Source organism: Pseudochaenichthys georgianus, chromosome 12 (assembly GCF_902827115.2).
Source record: "Pseudochaenichthys georgianus chromosome 12, fPseGeo1.2, whole genome shotgun sequence".
Taxonomy (NCBI): Eukaryota; Metazoa; Chordata; class Actinopteri; order Perciformes; family Channichthyidae; genus Pseudochaenichthys; species Pseudochaenichthys georgianus.
The window spans coordinates 23,692,119-23,709,610 of record NC_047514.1 but is presented as its reverse complement, the minus strand read 5'-3'; the positions used below and the strand labels follow the sequence as shown (position 1 = coordinate 23,709,610).

Here is a 17,492-nt window from a genome sequence, read left to right as displayed (position 1 = left end):
TTAAATGAGTTAGTTAGTTTAAGGAAGGCCAGAGCTTCAGCTGTGTCAAATAGATTGTTCCCTTTAGTTAACGTTTTTTAAAAGAACATTATATTCCGATTTGATCATGTCCCCTTTATTGTTATCCATTCCCATTGGATAACGGGGGATTTTACCCCGGAAGTAAATATTCCCCTTACTGTCGATTGATTTTACAGTGATATCTGCACTACTCATCAACTCAAACACATCAGATTATCCTTATTGATTACACAACATTGATTGGTTTAAATTGTGTACAATGCTTTTGTAATATTCCCCTTCGATTCGGAGAAACAAATATGTGTTCAGTTTAGGATGGCAGAAGACACGACACTACCCAGAATCCTCAGCTATCGTTTGGGACTCCACCATGTGCTTTGCTTGACAAACCCCGTGATTAGCTCTGTGATTGGATGTTGGAGTGGCAGTGCGCGAAGTTTACGCTGAGCGACAAACAGCATTTTGAAATGGAATGAAACCCATCGACGGCACACTATTCAAAACAGGAATCGAACGTCTCCTGAGTCTGGTGGTTTTAGTCTGGATGTAAGATAAGATAAGATAAGATGGTACTTTATTGATCCCAATTTGGGAAATTGTTTTTGTTGCAGCAGCATAAAAGACAAGGCATTTTACAATAAAACAAAACTACAAACAAACAAGAATAGAAAAAATTGAAAATATAGGCTACGTGTTGAAATAAAAAATATACATGTAGATATTATATATGCAAATATACATATTCAAAAATATATGGCAATGGAATATGTAATATCAAATATTGAACAGATTATAGATGTGTACAATGTACAGCGATGTTGTATTAGAGAAACTATGGAGCAGAGAGTTCTCTTCCAGCCAGAGGTGATTTATTGTACAGAGTTATGGCAGTGGGCAGGAATGTGTTCCTGTATCGGTCCTTGTGACAGCGGAGCTGCAGCAGTCTGTTGGAGAAGGAGCTCCGTTGACTGTCCAGCTGCAGGTGGAGAGGATGGGTGGGTTATCCATCATGGACAACAGCCTGTTCAGTGTCCTCCTCTCCACCACAGCTTCAAAGGGGTCCAGCTTGATGCCGATGACAGACCCAGCTTTCCTGATCAGTTTATTGATCCTGCTGGTGTCACCGGCTCTGATGCTGCCCCCCCCCAGCACACCGCAGCAAAGAAGAGTGCACTGGCCACAACAGACTAGAAGATCTCCAGCATCTTGCTGCACACGTGGACGGATCTCAGCTTCCTCAGAAAATAGAGTCTGTTCATCCCCTTCTTGTACACAGCGTCAGTATGAGGGCTTTCGTTAAGGTTAACCTGGTATTTTTACTCCACTACATTTATTTTAGTTACTTTACAGATTCTGATTAATGATGTGAAATATAAACAACCCTAAAGCAGACTTTAGTTACACCTGAGTAAAATTCAGGGAAGGTGATTGTCAAGTGCCAACAATCAGGAGAGATATTTGATTGGAGGACTGGCTCATCTAAAGCCAGTTGAGTCGCACTTGAAATGTTTGGCTCTAAGAAGCCTGATGTACTTTATGATTCTGTTTTCTTCACGCTTGTATTTTGTTGGTCGAACGCACTTATTGTAAGTCGCTTTGGATAAAAGCGTCAGCTAAATGCAATGTAATGTAATGTAATGATTGTTGGTGCTTGAGAAGACTAAATATTTGTCTGCAGATCCCTATAAAGTATACACATTACTCGTTATTCTCTACAAATAGTTAATTAAAAACTGTATATAATTGCTATTTTGGACATCCCTTTTCAAGATTTCAATATTACTCTAAATGTGTAATAACGTGCTTTAACCAGTAGGTGGTTTGGGTTAAAAAGCTGTCAAGTTACAGTGTTAACAAAATAAAATATACTGCTGTTTCTGGTTTAGTTTACGACGGATATATTTAGTTATTGTTTTGATATTTGTAACACAAAAGCGATGGAAAAACCCCACAGCAACACAGAAAAGATAGTCTTAACATGAGTAGTTAATAAAAAACAATAATATCAAAACAAATTATTACTACTAACTTTATTGTGAAATTAAAACAGAACGGTAAAAGAATAGTTTCCGGTCTATTTTGAGGCCAGATCTCTGTAGATAAATAAAGAACTACGACAGATGTGTACTATTTACAATGCATTCATGTGATGACTTTCAAAGAGTAAAGCAAGCACTGCTGAATAAAGTATGATTTATCTTTTACGAAACGTTTTTTTCATATGGAATGCAGTTGGAGGTCAACCAATCACAGAGCTTGAGGCAACGCGGAACAATAGCTGAGGATTCTGGGTAGTGTAGTGTCTTCGGCCATCCTAAACTGAACAAATCTTTGTTTCTTCTCCGAATCGAAGGGGAAAATTACAAAAGTATTGTACACAACTTAAACCAATCAATGTTGTGTAATCAACAAGGATAATCTGGTGGTTTTTGAGTTGATCAGTAATGCAGATAGCACTGTAAATCAATCGACAGTAGCCTAAGGATAATACTTACTTCCGGGGTCCAAATTCTCCGTTAACCAATGGGAATGGACGCTCACATTGCTCTCCGTAATACAATAAAGGGGACATGATCAAATCGGAATATAATGTTCTTTTAAAAAACGTTACACTAAAGGGAACAATCTATTGGACACAGCTGAAGCTCTGGCCTTCCTTAAAAACTAACTCATTTAATAAAAATCACGTTGTATTACACACAATGCACTGTTTTTGAGAACAAAAATTCGTAACTATGCACCATAATAAATTCTGTCGAAAAATAAAAATTATTATGAATACAAATAAAATAAAAGAAGCCTCCCGCGAGTTTACTACAAGCTATAAAGTAGATTTTAAAAACGTTTTATAGAATAAAAGCTCACTGCAGGACGTTGTAGAATGCGTGTGTGCACCACGACAAAGGAGTCTCATTCACTTTACATTGGGGTTGTTTGTGTGGTGCAGACACGTAAATGTAACAAAGTTCGTGAGTCCACCACGCAATGCGGTGTTAAGGAGTCGTGGTGGACTCACGCATTCTGGTGAGATCAGGTTGGATTTTTGCTAACTGGTTGTGCAATGACTTTATTAGAGCTTTCTTATGTGGAAACAACTGCCTCGGGGTTTTGATGAGAGCAGCTCAGACTCTGCTACACAATAATTGTGTGCACCTTAACAAAATAATACATTAAAGAGGCTTCCAAGCTCTTTGGTTAATAATTCCCTGATTAAAAGTGTCAGATTTCACAGAGTCATAAGAGTGGATGCTAATCTTACCTTTGGACGAGCACTTTTTCCGGTATTTGTGCGCACATGCTTGCAGTTGTGTAGCAGTCATGATTTGGCACTTGTCACTGGGTGTGAATCGCCGTATAGACATTGTTATGATGGCTGACCAATAATTCACCCCTTTGCTCTAAGCATTCTCTTCCAACGTGTACGACAGCAAGAGGAGGGGAAAAAAGAAGGCGGCGATAGAGGAAGAAGTGAACGGGGGGGGGGTGAGAATGTGAGATGGAGGGAGATTTGGGAGAGGTGTGCTGAATTCTAATGAGCAGCTTCGGGTCATCGATATAGAAATCTGCTCCTGCCTTATCATTGCAGGTGTCTAGCGCCTGCCGTGCACAAGAGGGAAGCTACACATCTACTAGCCCACAGACTCCACTGACAGTCAGTTACGCGTTCAAGTAAATTGCAATATATGAAACTGTTAAAAAACCAACAAGTAGGTGCAGGAATGGAACGAGGTCGCCAAGTTCACAGGTGTGCATGAACGGAAATGGGCACAGAGGTAAACTCCGGGCAGGCCAATAGATAGAAAGACATGCGCGAGCGTATGAACACGTGCACTAAGAGCAAAGGCTGCGTGTCACAGCTGCAGTCAACCCTGACACCGCCTTCCCATTCAACAGCAGGATCAGAGCTTCAGTGTGTTGTCCCCCGGCCTGCTAATGCTCACATTAGTTTTACTTTAGTGACACACACACACACACACACACACACACACACACACACACACACACACACACACACACACACAACACACACACACACAGGGCCATATCTGCAGGGCTTCTGGTTGGCAGCGGTCCCAGTGTGGGCATGACTGCTTGGCACTGTGTGTCTTGCCCTAATCTGACTCCACAAGCTCCACCAGCGGAGAGGATTTGCACTTAATAGACTATTTGGGCATTTTATTAGTTATAATAATAATCCTTATATTTATTATAGCGCTTTCTCAATGACTCTCAAAGCGCTTTACAAATACACATTACACATACAGATCATACATGTAATGGTCATCTACTGTGGACAATACCCACAGGAGAACATTCGGGTGAAGTGTCTTGCCCAAGGACACACCGGCCTGACGCAGTGGGGCGGGAGCGGGTTTCGAACTGGAGTTCCCCAACGCCCCCTTGATCTGATGATCAAACGCACAGACCACTGCGCCACCCGTCCCAACTTGTATTAGTTGGACCTTGCATTCAGAATCCGATGTGATGGGTTCACGTCTAAGAAGACAGGAAGATTGCACTCTTGAAGGATGCGTTAGCCTCTGTGTTTGCAGGACTCCCAGCAAATATCTAATCAAATCGGTTGTTCTCAGTATTTACTTGCTCACGTATACCTTTGTTGTGTGTGTGTGTGTGTGTGTGTGTGTGTGTGTGTGTGTGTGTGTGTGTGTGTGTGTGTGTGTGTGTGTGGTGTGTGTGTGTGTTCATGCCTCGCTGTTCAGTAAGCCGTTGCATTGGAAGATGCTTTGCATATATTCACTTGTGGGCTTACTAATCATTTAACATGACATTGCTCAGTGAATGTCATGTCTCGGGAGATAATTGTGAAAGTTTATTCTTTAAATGAGTTGTGTCACGTCCCTTTGTCCTGTGCCTTCCTGTTTTATTTTGAAAAGTAATTCTCCCTCTCGTTTCAGGTCTCCATGCTCCCCACCCTCTGTGTCTCCTGCGGTCGTGATTGTTGACCCCGCCCTGATAGTTTCCACCTGTGTCCCTCACCTTGTGTGTATATTGTGTTAGTCCCCACCTGTCCAGTGCCAGTTCGTTTTCTGTCATGACCACGTTCAAGCCTGCTCCATGTTCGTATTCCGTTTTCAAGCTCCTGACGATAGCAATTCGTTTTTCCTTGAAAGAGTGATTTTGTGTTTCCTGTTTTTGTTACCGTGTTAAGTCCAGTAAAGTCTTTATGTTTGAAAAACACCTGAGTCTGAGCCTCTGAAGGGACGAAGACTGAGAGGAGAATAGAAGCAAAAAGAGGCAAAGCAGGAAGCAGAATACATGGTGCTGTGTTCTCAGTTCAACACTGGTACATAAAGAAGATTATCTTGCTCAGTGTATTTTCTGAAAATGTTGCTATGCATTCTCTAATCCACTAGAAAGAGAAGGGTTAACAGCAAATGGATGAATGAACAGAACTGCATCATCTTGAGAGCATACATCGTGAACATATTCCAACTGTCATAATAAATAAAGAAGCCATTCAGATAAATGAGGGAGGATCTTCACATTCACAACACGTTACAAGACGAGGCGTCATATTACCGTCACTCTGCATAAAGATTACGCATCACAAACACGAGGTGCTTGTTATATCCTTGGTTAACTCCGATTTAAAACTACAAGGATTTATTACCAAGTGATTGTTCATTTAAGTTGAGAGATAAGAAAATGATTTGAGGATTTCTGTGTCTTACATTATTCATGAACTAATGAACTACTTTAATGATCTCATGAATCCTAAATTAATGACGCATTCCCAATAAAAAGTATTGCCTACTTGTAAGTGGATTAAGATGATGTGCTTTTTCACTTGAGGGGGCCACGAAGATAGTACTTCTATATAATCTGAAGTGTATGTACTTAGGAAATCATTAGTTATTGGTTATGTGTTATTGAGCAGTTTAATGAGATTTGGATATTTAAAAACTAGATCTAAAAACTCATTAGATCGTGGATCATTGATATAAGTCTCCAATGACTTTCCATTATCATTAGCTAAAACATATGTCCTAACTCAGGGTAATTCAAGAGCTACTCATTTGCTACTTATTGATTAGCAGTTAGTCTCTGATGTGTCTCTTAATTGATAATTACTCAAGGTTTCAGTTCAACTATTTAGCAAACGAAAAGAAAAAGTGCAGATCCACCACCAATACCATGTAGGGTGAGTATTCCTCTATTTGTTCACAAACAAATATTGCAATTTCAGTTTTCTTATAATATCCTGCAGCTCTTACTCACATACACACGCTCCTTGAAGAGGCATCAAAACGTGTTATCATGCGTTGCAAACATTATCATTCAATGTCCTATCTGCAAAAATGGGTGCGACCTCAGAGTCTCAAGTACTCTATTTTTCCGGGGAAATAATGATAATAGGTTGCAAAAGAGCAGCTGTGGAGGTTTGGAGGAGGCTGATATTGTGAATGATTGCTTTCATAACTGAAGGTGTAAGCCGTATTTTCAAACGTGTTACTCTTGAGATCACTATTTCCTAAATTTAAAAAAAAAAACTGGGATGTCACTGATTACATTTTCTTACAGAGGACATATTCTGCTCCTTTTCAGGTTCATATCAGTATGTAGTGTCTCTACTGTGACATGTCTCCATGCTTTAATGATCAGAAAGCTCTTTATTTCTCTCATACTGCCTGTGCCCTCTTTTCACCCTCTGTCTGAAACCAGAGCCCAGTCTGCTCTGATTGCTTAGCTGGCCGGCTCTGTTGTGATTGGTCAACTGCTAAGAGATGTCCCGCCCCTTAGCCTGTCAAGTACAATGTGTTGGAGCGCTTGCTTGTAAAGCGTGAGTGTTACACAGTGATGTCACTAGGTTTTGGAAGTAGACAAAGGAGTCCAATAGAGGGCCGCAGTGACGCGTCCTAAAACCCGGAAGTAAGTTAGCAATTTACCACTTCCGGTTCTTTCGCCAAAAAGCGATGCAATTTCTCCACAGGATTTTGGAAAATAGCTGGAACTAAGGTCTGTGGTTGAGACACATTGAAGAGACGGATCACGTTTTCTTCTACGACATCAAATCCATCAGCAGTGACCCCACTGGTGATTTCTGAAGAGTGTACGTGTCTGAAAAACGATGGTTGTTACCAAGTGGCTGAATAGGACTACAGAAGTTGTCCAGGTCGTTGGACGTCATTACATCGAACACGTAAACACTACCGCTAAGTTTGTTTGCCCTGTTCTGCTTGAAAGCAAGTACCTGCCTCCTGCAAAGTGTTCAAACAAAAAGCTTCAACTCGTTCCATTTACAATCTGTGTGTTTGAATATGGATCTGAAGTCGGCGTGACGTTGAAGCGGCGACCCTGCTGTAGCTCGTTTATAGCATAACGTTAGCATGTTGCTTCTGGCGACTAGATTTATGCTTCGAACATTAGAAAAGTTGAATAGACATGTGGAGATTACCCGACTGAACAAAACGTGATCCGTCTCTTCAATGTGTCTCAACCACAGACCTTATTTCCAGATATTTTCCAAAATCCTATGGAGAGATTGCATTGCGTTTTTGTCGAAGGCACCGAAGGAGTTTACTTCCGGATTTTAGGACGCGTCACTGCGGCACTCTCGGCGTTTCAGGAAACTTACACACTACAGGAAAGGGAAAATCCAGAAAGCATAAAAGGGCCCCTTAAATTCAAAGGGGTCAGCCCTATGAAATAGCAAATATATAAATGTAACTTGCAGATAAGGTTTGCATAAGCTGATAAAACAACAAAAGGAACACACAAACTAAGACATGTTGTAACCTTCCTCTCATTCTTCACAAACAGAATTTAGTGGCAAACAGAATATTTTTGCATGGACTGCAGAATTTGATGAGAGCATTGTTTACCTCTCCAGAGCCTACAGTATATTGTATTCTGCAGACTGCAGAGATTTGGGTCTGGCTGTTTTAGAGGACACTGCCATAGTGGATGTGATGGCAGCAGAGCAGCTTGTACAGACTTCAAAGGGACAATTCCCTGTCCTGCTGATGACAGTGTATTTTTTGTTCTGGACTACTTTGCCACTGGCACATAAATAATGGTTATACGTGATATCAGGAAGGACACTGCTGTGATTTGGTAGCAATACTAAGTATATGAGGCAATATGAGACATCCTGCAGGATAATGGCAGATCCATTATTGTTCCCTTTCATGCATTCTGTCCAAGTTAGATTTATTCTCAGTTTATTTCTCACCTACCGTAATAGAGGGAATATCTAGGGAAGAGCTGTCCATGTTATTTTCTATGAGGCTTTTTTTTATTCAATTCAACAGTCAGTGGATGTCTTACTCTTCTCTGATTGGCTGCATCTGCTCAGAGACAGAGGTGTAAACTAAATATTATTTCAATAACACATTATCAAGACTGCCCTCTGTTCAAAAGAAACCAAACATTTAAACACGCCAGAGCAGCCAGTCAATTAGGAGACTTACATTGGTGTAACAAGATCTGATGCTAAGTGTTTGTGTTGTGAACTAAAAGGGCCTTTCTGTTTAAAAATATAAATAGATATACAGAAATTGAAGCTTTATGTCCACTAAAACCTCCGCTCCATTGTCTGAAATAGCACCATGAAAAAAGGTGAAAGATGATGTGCTCACTTTATAGCATCTACAGTTTAAATCTGTGCAGACGTGTCCTTGAGTGTAACATCTGTGCAAATTCATAAAACACAATCAACTGCATCAGCTGAAACGGATACATGCAAACACTGAGAGGAATGCTCTTCACCTTCAAAATAAGACAGCATGCAGAGACAGGAGAGGGAGGAGAGGCCTGCGGGAGCCCGGAGGAGATGAGTTCAATCCTAAAAGACAAATCACCCGCTCTAGCCTCCACCGCGTGTCCTTGGCGCTCGCGCTGCAATCGGCCATACACAGGGAGTGAGTCTGTCACCCGCCAGCCCTGAGGCACATGCGCGCACCGGAATGCAAAAACATATCACCGCACTGCTGTTATAAAGCACACAATCACTGAGAGGTCAGAGCAGCTGCTTTGAGAGCGTGAAGTGAAACGACGAGATTGTAAGCGGTCTTTCAATCTGGAATGGGTGTTAATGGTTTTTATAGTAACCTCTCCTTTCTCAGGACACAGCTGATCTGAGCACACTCTTGCTTATGCTCCGTTATCTGCTACTTGCTTTTATGTATTGTAGACAGTGTTGGGCAAGTTACTTCGAAAATGTAATATATTACATATTACTTATTACTCTCTTTTGAAAGTAATAAGTTACATTACAAAATTACTGTCTCTGAAATGTAATGAGTTACACTACTTTAGTTACTTTTCTAGTTACTTTCACCAAAATAACCGCAAAAGAATGGCTAGGTATTTTAAATGCTGAAATGTAATTTAGTGCAGCTCATTATACATCCAGTGAAAGGCGATGTGGTATAGCAGCATAACAACTGTGTAGGCCCTTAAGGCTACTAACACCTTGTATTACACGGCTTAGTTGAATACTCCATTCTGATTGTAAATTCTTAACATGTGACACGTTGTTAATACAGCAGCACAGACCACTGTCAAGGACTATAATGAAGGTTGCTAAGGAGGATCCAGAAAGAGAAAGGAAAAGAGGTTAAAAGACGGAGCGCTGGACGTCAGATAAATCACCAGAATAAGGCAGACAGGAAGTAAACACTAACAGGACACGGAATGGGCTCTGTAGTGTGTTTAGTATATGGCCGTGTGCAGGCCCGGCTCCAGAACAAAATTACTCAGGGTGCCTCTGAGGTTACAGGGGGCGCAGCAGTAGTAGGTTTACATGAGCAATAGTGGCCGGCAACAGCAATGAGAAATAGCATTGATGGTCCCAATGAACAGATTATGGCATTTGTTATGTTTTGAAACCAAGCAAGTGAGAACATTTCAAGTGAGTTAAAAGTGAAATATATATCCTGAAATATCTCATACAGTCCAAAGTGGACTATGGCAAAGAAAAGCACAAAAGCTTCAAAACTGTACCGATAAAACAAATGATACATATTGTAAATCAAGGCAAATATTATTTGAACCAGCTCATGGTTTGAAATGGCAAACATTGAAAAGCAAAAGTATTATTAAAACCATGTAGCCTACTAAATCATCACCTTGGTCCCATCATATACTCTGGGAAGAGAATATTTACTGTGCTTGAGAACTGGTATCACATCATCATGTGAGGTTGAATTTGTGACCTGGAGATCATTTCAGCTGCAACATTAGCTCGTTGATAAGCTTGGGATATGAGATCTTTTTGTAGCCATTCGTGGTGAAGGCATCTGTGCTATTGTGTGCATTATTTGTGACCCAACATTTCTACAGGCATGGCAGAATATGGCACTATTTTCACATCTAGCCCTTGTCTATTTTTATACCACGAGCTGCAAAATGACCACCTAACCCCACTGTACAGGCGGGTACTTGTTTAGATCTACCTGCAGGCTCTGTTTTGCCGTGGTATCCTGGCTGGCACCTGCGGGCCGCAGAGAGGCGGCTGGTGTTTCGGGCGATGAAGACTGCTGCTCAGTCAGGCGGGAGTAAGCTAGTGTCCACAACGGAGGGTCACGTGATGTCCCCATCCGACCTGTTGCTACGGTCTGCAGTAGATGCAGTGTTGCTGGCATTTAGTGATGGTTGCTTTAACCATTTTCGTATAAATGATTATCCACAGATGTGTGTCACTGCTGTGGAAGCACTTTGGAAATGATGCACGCGCAGCGGAGCAGGTCACGCGCACCTGACACAATTTGTTGTTAGTATTTTTCGCTCCGTTCTCTTTTTTGAATAGAGGGTGAATAACATTCAACTGCCCCGAAGATCCCGGCGCGAAGCCTGAAGGGTAAACACCAGGTTTACTAATCTACCCGCACAATTTGTCTGGTGTCGGAATGTCTCGCTATGTACCATTTAATTTCGGGTTAAAATGTGTTGTAACTGCGTTACTGAGCATTGTAACGGGTAATATATTACCCACATTTCATTAGTAATGCGTTACATTACTTCGTTACAGCAAAAAGTAATATATATTACTGTAACTCCGTTACTTTTGTAACGCGTTACACCCAACACTGATTGTAGAACAGGGATCCAAAAATGTGAAAGCTCAACCACCTAAAATACATATGTGCAGTAATTGCTAAATTTATTTTGTTCCCTTTCTTTTACTGCCTTTTCCCCAGCTTCTGGTCTATGCACAGCTATCTGTGGATGGAGAAACTAGCTCTAGTGGAAACACAGGGATTTTAGCCTTTGCAGACCGTTCATATGCACAAAAAACCTACACACTACAGGAAAGGGAAAAGCCCTAAAATCGAAAGGGAAACTTTAAGAGCCTCGAGGACCGCTCTTCGTTTCCCCCTAAATTCCCTCTTATACCTCATTCACACCAACGCAACTCCGGTTCAAGCTCCGTGCTAGAGATTTTCAGGTTCAGAACCGGTTCTTTGGTTTAGCTCCGGCTCTTTTCACACCGCCCAGAGTCCGACTGGTGCTGCGTCATTGTGTCATTGTTTGCGTCATGACGTAACCGTTTGCGAGCCTGCTTCATAAAGCCAAAACGCGCGGAAATAGTGATGGGCATTTAGATTCCTTTTGGGTACACAAATCTTTTGATTCAGTTCACTTTAAAGATTAGTTCACTGATTCGTTCAACGGTTCGCGAACGACTTCTGGTGATTTGCACGTTCGCGAACGATTCGTCTTTGTACTTAATTTGTTCAGTGAGTCTTCACTACTGCCGAAGTCCGTACAAGAAGTTTGCTGGCATAAAAATGTATGATATTAAAACACATTTTACACCTCACCTTGTTGCCCCATACATTATGCTCTGGGAATAGGCTACATATTATTTAAGAAATATAATTGGCCATTGTTAAATCTCATAAATGTGTGCATGACTATATACGATGTATTACAGCAGGCTGGCACAAACCCAGTGGTGGGCCGTCAGGGCCAGCAAGGCCTTCTCTGCTGGCCTAAACATCATCAGAATATACATTTAATGTTGATATATTTTTTCCACAAATATGTATTAAATTATTCCCCATAGTCTATTCTTTTCATTTCATAGCTTTCCTCTTGGTTGCGCTGCTTCCAGCCTCAGAACAAGATTTGGAGGGCTGGCCTTTATGTTAGAGCTTTTATCCAATCATATTTCAGCCATAATGTGTTGCCAGGGTCCAAGAAATCTGCCCTTAGGCCTTCAGAATCAACAGAGCGGGCGCCTGTAGCTTAAAGTGAACGGAAACAAAACTGTGGCGTTAACCAATCAGATTTTGAGTTGGCGACAACGGGCCAGCTAGCAGGCGTACGATGACGTCAGCATGTGCACGTCTTTTGATTGGATACGCACTATTGAGAGGCAGAGCTATGTAGAGCTAGCAAACTGAACTTGAATTTGAACGAGCTAATTTGTGTAGATTTCTACAAGCTGTTTTTTTTCAACCCACAATGGCTGAAGGAGGAGAAGAGATCGATTTGGTCGCAGATATAATTACAACGCCATTTTCAAGACGAACTTTTCAAGAAAAGCTAGACATTGTGAGAAAGAGAACGGCCAACCCCGACGCTAGCGAGCCTATCACAGTGGGGGAAAGGGTTTGTCCGCCACTTTCAAAAATGAACACTGCCGCATCTTCCAAGGACCATGCCAGGAGGGGGACGTAAAGATGATAGTATAAGGGACGGCGCAATAACAATAGTGTGTGTGTGTGCATACGTAAGAGATAGTATCTATAAGGGACGGCTCAATTCAAAATTCAAGTCACCCCCCACTTATTCTGAGTTCAGGCTGAAATGAAGTCAGAGGGAACGGCTGGAAGCAAGAGAAAGTCAGCATGGCAATAAAGAGTGGAGGTTTTTGTTGCTGCCTTATTAGTTTTTTCTACGGTCAATACAAATAAAACAGCTACCTACTTCATGTCCCAAGAGAAAAACAATCTCTCAACTCAGCTCCAGAGTTGCAGTAGGGTAATGACATTGAAATGGTACGCCTCTAAACACAGTTATTTTTATTTTTGGGGAAATGAGCCTCTCAATCAGCAGGAGCTCTCTCTGTAATTAGTGGCGGACTTTCAGATCCTCTCATGTCTCTACTCATGCCCTGCCATGCACTTGAGAGAGGACAACAGGGGGATTCTGATGGAAAGATGGAACAAGTTGAGGCAGAGAATGAGAGAGAAGTCTTCCCTATGAAAATGCTGTTTCCCTCCCACACAGCAACATTGGCAGATGGTTCTTGGAACACAGGCTTTGTCTGCTCACTAGATAAGCAGGAAGCCAGCAGGAGTCTTGCATACTCTCCCTGCCTCACTGTATCCCTCTTTAACACAATATATACACACACAATATATACTGGCAGTGATGTATACATAGAAAAAAAAAAGACTAGCGCACATACAAAGGCACCTTTAAAGACCATGTAACAATTTGGAGAACAACGTTTTTTTTTCACCAATTCCATTTTATTCCCTGGCAGCTTGAGAAACACTTTCACATTGGTATTCAATCCATACGTTTTCTTCCTTCCTCCAAAATACACATCAAATGCTTCCCCGGTGGAGCCACGATCACGCGGCAGAGTTCAAAGAGTCTGCAGGGCTTAATTCCCTTTAATACTTGTGTTGGGGTACGAGAGCTGAGGTTGTGCCGTTGCTGCTGCGTGGGGGCAACATGTAAGGTGTAATGTGCAATAATCCTACACACTGCCATCAGCAAAGAAGGGGATTGCGATGAAAATGTATGTCAATGATAGCTAATCCCCTCCGCAGGTGAGCATGCCACAATTCAAAGAGTGCCCTGGTTATTATTGGAAGGAAGGTGGGATATGTGCAGTACACAAAGGACATGCCGTGAACAGATTATCTGTACAGCACATTTCTATATACAGTTGTTCCAATAAATCAAGTGGGGATTTAAAGCTGCAACAATTGTTTCAGTCAATAACTTTGGTCCTTTTTAAGCAAGAAGGACATACATTCACTGCTTTGCTTCTCATATCTGAATATGTTCTTCTTGTTAGTCTGCTATGATATCAATTATAATATATGTTGGTGTTTAGCTATTGGTCTGCCCAAACAAGCTATTTGAAGATGTCACATCGACCTTTTCACAATTTGTCGTCAATATTGAATGGGAAAAATAATCAGCAGATGAATGACTGATGAACAAAATGGCAGCCCGACTCAGATTTAAGAAGTATCCAGTTATGAAAAAGTCGATGTTTAGTTTTCAAATGATAATATATTTGTTCTCAACATTGTGATGCATTATTAAGAATAAAGACCACCTATTTTGCTGTAACTTCTTATGTACTTCTGATATAAGCATGTGTGTGTGCATGCATATCTGCCTACATGTACACAGTATGTTGTGGGTGGGGGGCCTTACCTTGGCCGGGGTCTCCCTGGCACTTTCTGAGTCTGACCAGCGGTGTTTGAGCTGGGAGGAGCTGGGCACACACTCACAGAAATTCTGCATGGGACAAACAGACAGGGCCACTAGTGTTGGCGTTTGTTCAAGTCACATGTGCAATAAAGCATGCAAGCACATGCACAAAACACACACAAACACACACACACATGCATGCAAATACAAATTAAAAGGGTTCGAAATTGTAGGAAGAGAACATTTTCTAAGCCAAAAGCCTCAAATCTCTCAAAGTATTGTTGAGAGATAAATGGTGCTGGCACTGATAACCTTCAACCACCCACACAACGCACACTGACATAAACAGATCTGAACCCGGTACATCTCAAAGGTACCATTGAATTGAATAGTACTTACAGGCTCAATGCCTTTCAGTAGAGATATAGTTTTCTGTATACAAAGTTTCCTTGGATGCCAAATGCAAAAGAAAAGAAATCAAGCAATAATGACAGTTCCATTAGATGAGAGTGGGCATATGACATTGTTTGTGGGTGTTTTATACGATATCTGAACATTACATGCTCCATTATATGTGCCTCTTGCGCTCGTGTTCGTCTGGGAGTAGTTTGAGCTGCTGCACGTATAAAAAGCGGAGTAATTATGAAAGTGAGGGGCTTTCTAACGGCTCCGGGAGGGCACGCAGTTCCGTGACCGTAAAGCTCGTGCTCCCACTGTGGAATTGCTCAATTAGCCTGGGACAATCACACCGACACACACGTGGGCACACAGATGCCTACTTAAGAATGGAAGCGGCAAAACATTAGCAATTGATGCATCAAAATGTGTTCTCCATCCAAGCATTGTGTTAGAAGCCTGTGTATGTGAGTATGAATGTGTGTGACAAACTAAATGTGCTTGTTTACAGTTGCTATGAGACTGCATGTTTCAAAACTAACAACAGGAGCTGCTGAATGTTAAAATAAATCCATTTGGAGGATACTAACACTGGTTTGGTTAACAAGTTAGCAAACAATTGCCTACTTTCACATCCAATAAACATAACGCAACTTTATTTAGTAAAGACATTAATATTACTCTAAAAGAAATCTGGCTTTTTTGTTCAATTTGCTCCACTTTCTTTACCCAGTTAGCCAATTTGTTTCTGACTACCGATTTTTGCAACCTGATCTCACCAGAATGCGTGACTCCACCACGACTCCTTTACACCACAATGCGTGGTGGACTCAAGAACTTTGTTACATTTACGTGTCTGCACCACGCAAACAACCCCAATGTAAAGTGAATGAGGCTCCTTTGTCGTGATGCACACACGCATTTCTACAACGTCCTGCAGTGAGCTTTTATTCTATAAAACGTTTTTAAAATCTATATAAGCTTGTAGTAACTCACGGGAGGCTTCTTTTATTTTATTTGTATTCATAATAATTTTATTTTTCGTCAGAATGTATTATGGTGCATTAGTTACGAATTTTTTTTCTCAAAAAACAGTGCATTGTGTGTAATACAACTGTGATTTTTATTAAATAGTTAGTTAGTTTAAGGAAGGCCAGAGCTTCAGCTGTGTCAAATAGATTGTTCCCTTTAGTTAACGTTTTTTAAAAGAACATTATATTCCGATTTGATCATGTCCCCTTTATGTATCCATTCCCATTGGATAACGGGGGATTTTACCCCGGAAGTAAATATTCCCCTTACTGTCGATTGATTTTACAGTGATATCTGCACTACTCATCAACTCAAAACACAGATTATCCTTTGATTACACAACATTGATTGGTTTAAATTGTGTACAATGCTTTTGTAATATTCCCCTTCGATTCGGAGAAACAAATATGTGTTCAGTTTAGGATGGCAGAAGACACGACACTACCCAGAATCCTCAGCTATCGTTTGGGACTCCACCATGTGCTTTGCTTGACAAACCCCGTGATTAGCTCTGTGATTGGATGTTGGAGTGGCAGTGCGCGAAGTTTACGCTGAGCGACAAACAGCATTTTGAAATGGAATGAAACCCATCGACGGCACACTATTCAAAACAGGAATCGAACGTCTCCTGAGTCTGGTGGTTTTAGTCTGGATGTAAGATAAGATAAGATAAGATGGTACTTTATTGATCCCAATTTGGGAAATTGTTTTTGTTGCAGCAGCATAAAAGACAAGGCATTTTACAATAAAACAAAACTACAAACAAACAAGAATAGAAAAAATAGAAAATATAGGCTACGTGTTGAAATAAAAAATATACATGTAGATATTATATATGCAAATATACATATTCAAAAATATATGACAATGGAATATAATATCAAATATTGAACAGATTATATATGTGTACAATGTACAGCGATGTTGTATTAGAGAAACTATGGAGCAGAGAGTTCTCTTCCAGCCAGAGGTGATTTATTGTACAGAGTTATTGCAGTGGGCAGGAATGTGTTCCTGTATCGGTCCTTGTGACAGCGGAGCTGCAGCAGTCTGTTGGAGAAGGAGCTCCGTTGACTGTCCAGCTGCAGGTGGAGAGGATGGGTGGGTTATCCATCATGGACAACAGCCTGTTCAGTGTCCTCCTCTCCACCACAGCTTCAAAGGGGTCCAGCTTGATGCCGATGACAGACCCAGCTTTCCTGATCAGTTTATTGATCCTGCTGGTGTCACCGGCTCTGATGCTGCCCCCCCCCACACCGCAGCAAAGAAGAGTGCACTGGCCACAACAGACTAGAAGATCTCCAGCATCTTGCTGCACACGTGGAAGGATCTCAGCTTCCTCAGAAAATAGAGTCTGTTCATCCCCTTCTTGTACACAGCGTCAGTATGAGGGCTTTCGTTAAGGTTAACCTGGTATTTTTACTCCACTACATTTATTTTAGTTACTTTACAGATTCTGATTAATGATGTGAAATATAAACAACCCTTAAAGCAGACTTTAGTTACACCTGAGTAAAATCAGGGAAGGTGATTGTCAAGTGCCAACAATCAGGAGAGATATTTGATTGGAGGACTGGCTTATCTAAAGCCAGTTGAGTAGCACTTGAAATGTTTGGCTCTATGAACCTGATGTACTTTATGATTCTGTTTTCTTCACGCTTGTATTTTGTTGGTCG

At 41.2% G+C, this 17,492-nt stretch overlaps 1 protein-coding gene across 3 annotated transcripts in view; it reads right to left on the bottom strand.

The window, feature by feature from the left end:
* fibcd1b (fibrinogen C domain containing 1b) overlaps nt 1-17,492 on the bottom strand; it is a 194,916-nt gene that overhangs the window by 131,895 nt on the left and 45,529 nt on the right. The window contains exon 2 of one of the 3 annotated variants that reach the window (XM_034096127.1): nt 14,392-14,475. The exons of 1 other annotated variant lie outside the window; for it this stretch is intronic. In XM_034096127.1, the coding sequence (XP_033952018.1) occupies nt 14,392-14,475 (84 nt within the window). Of the gene's footprint in view, nt 1-3,280; nt 3,350-14,391; nt 14,476-17,492 lie in introns of those variants that run through there. One more of the 3 variants, XM_034096125.1, reaches the window with a different exon arrangement.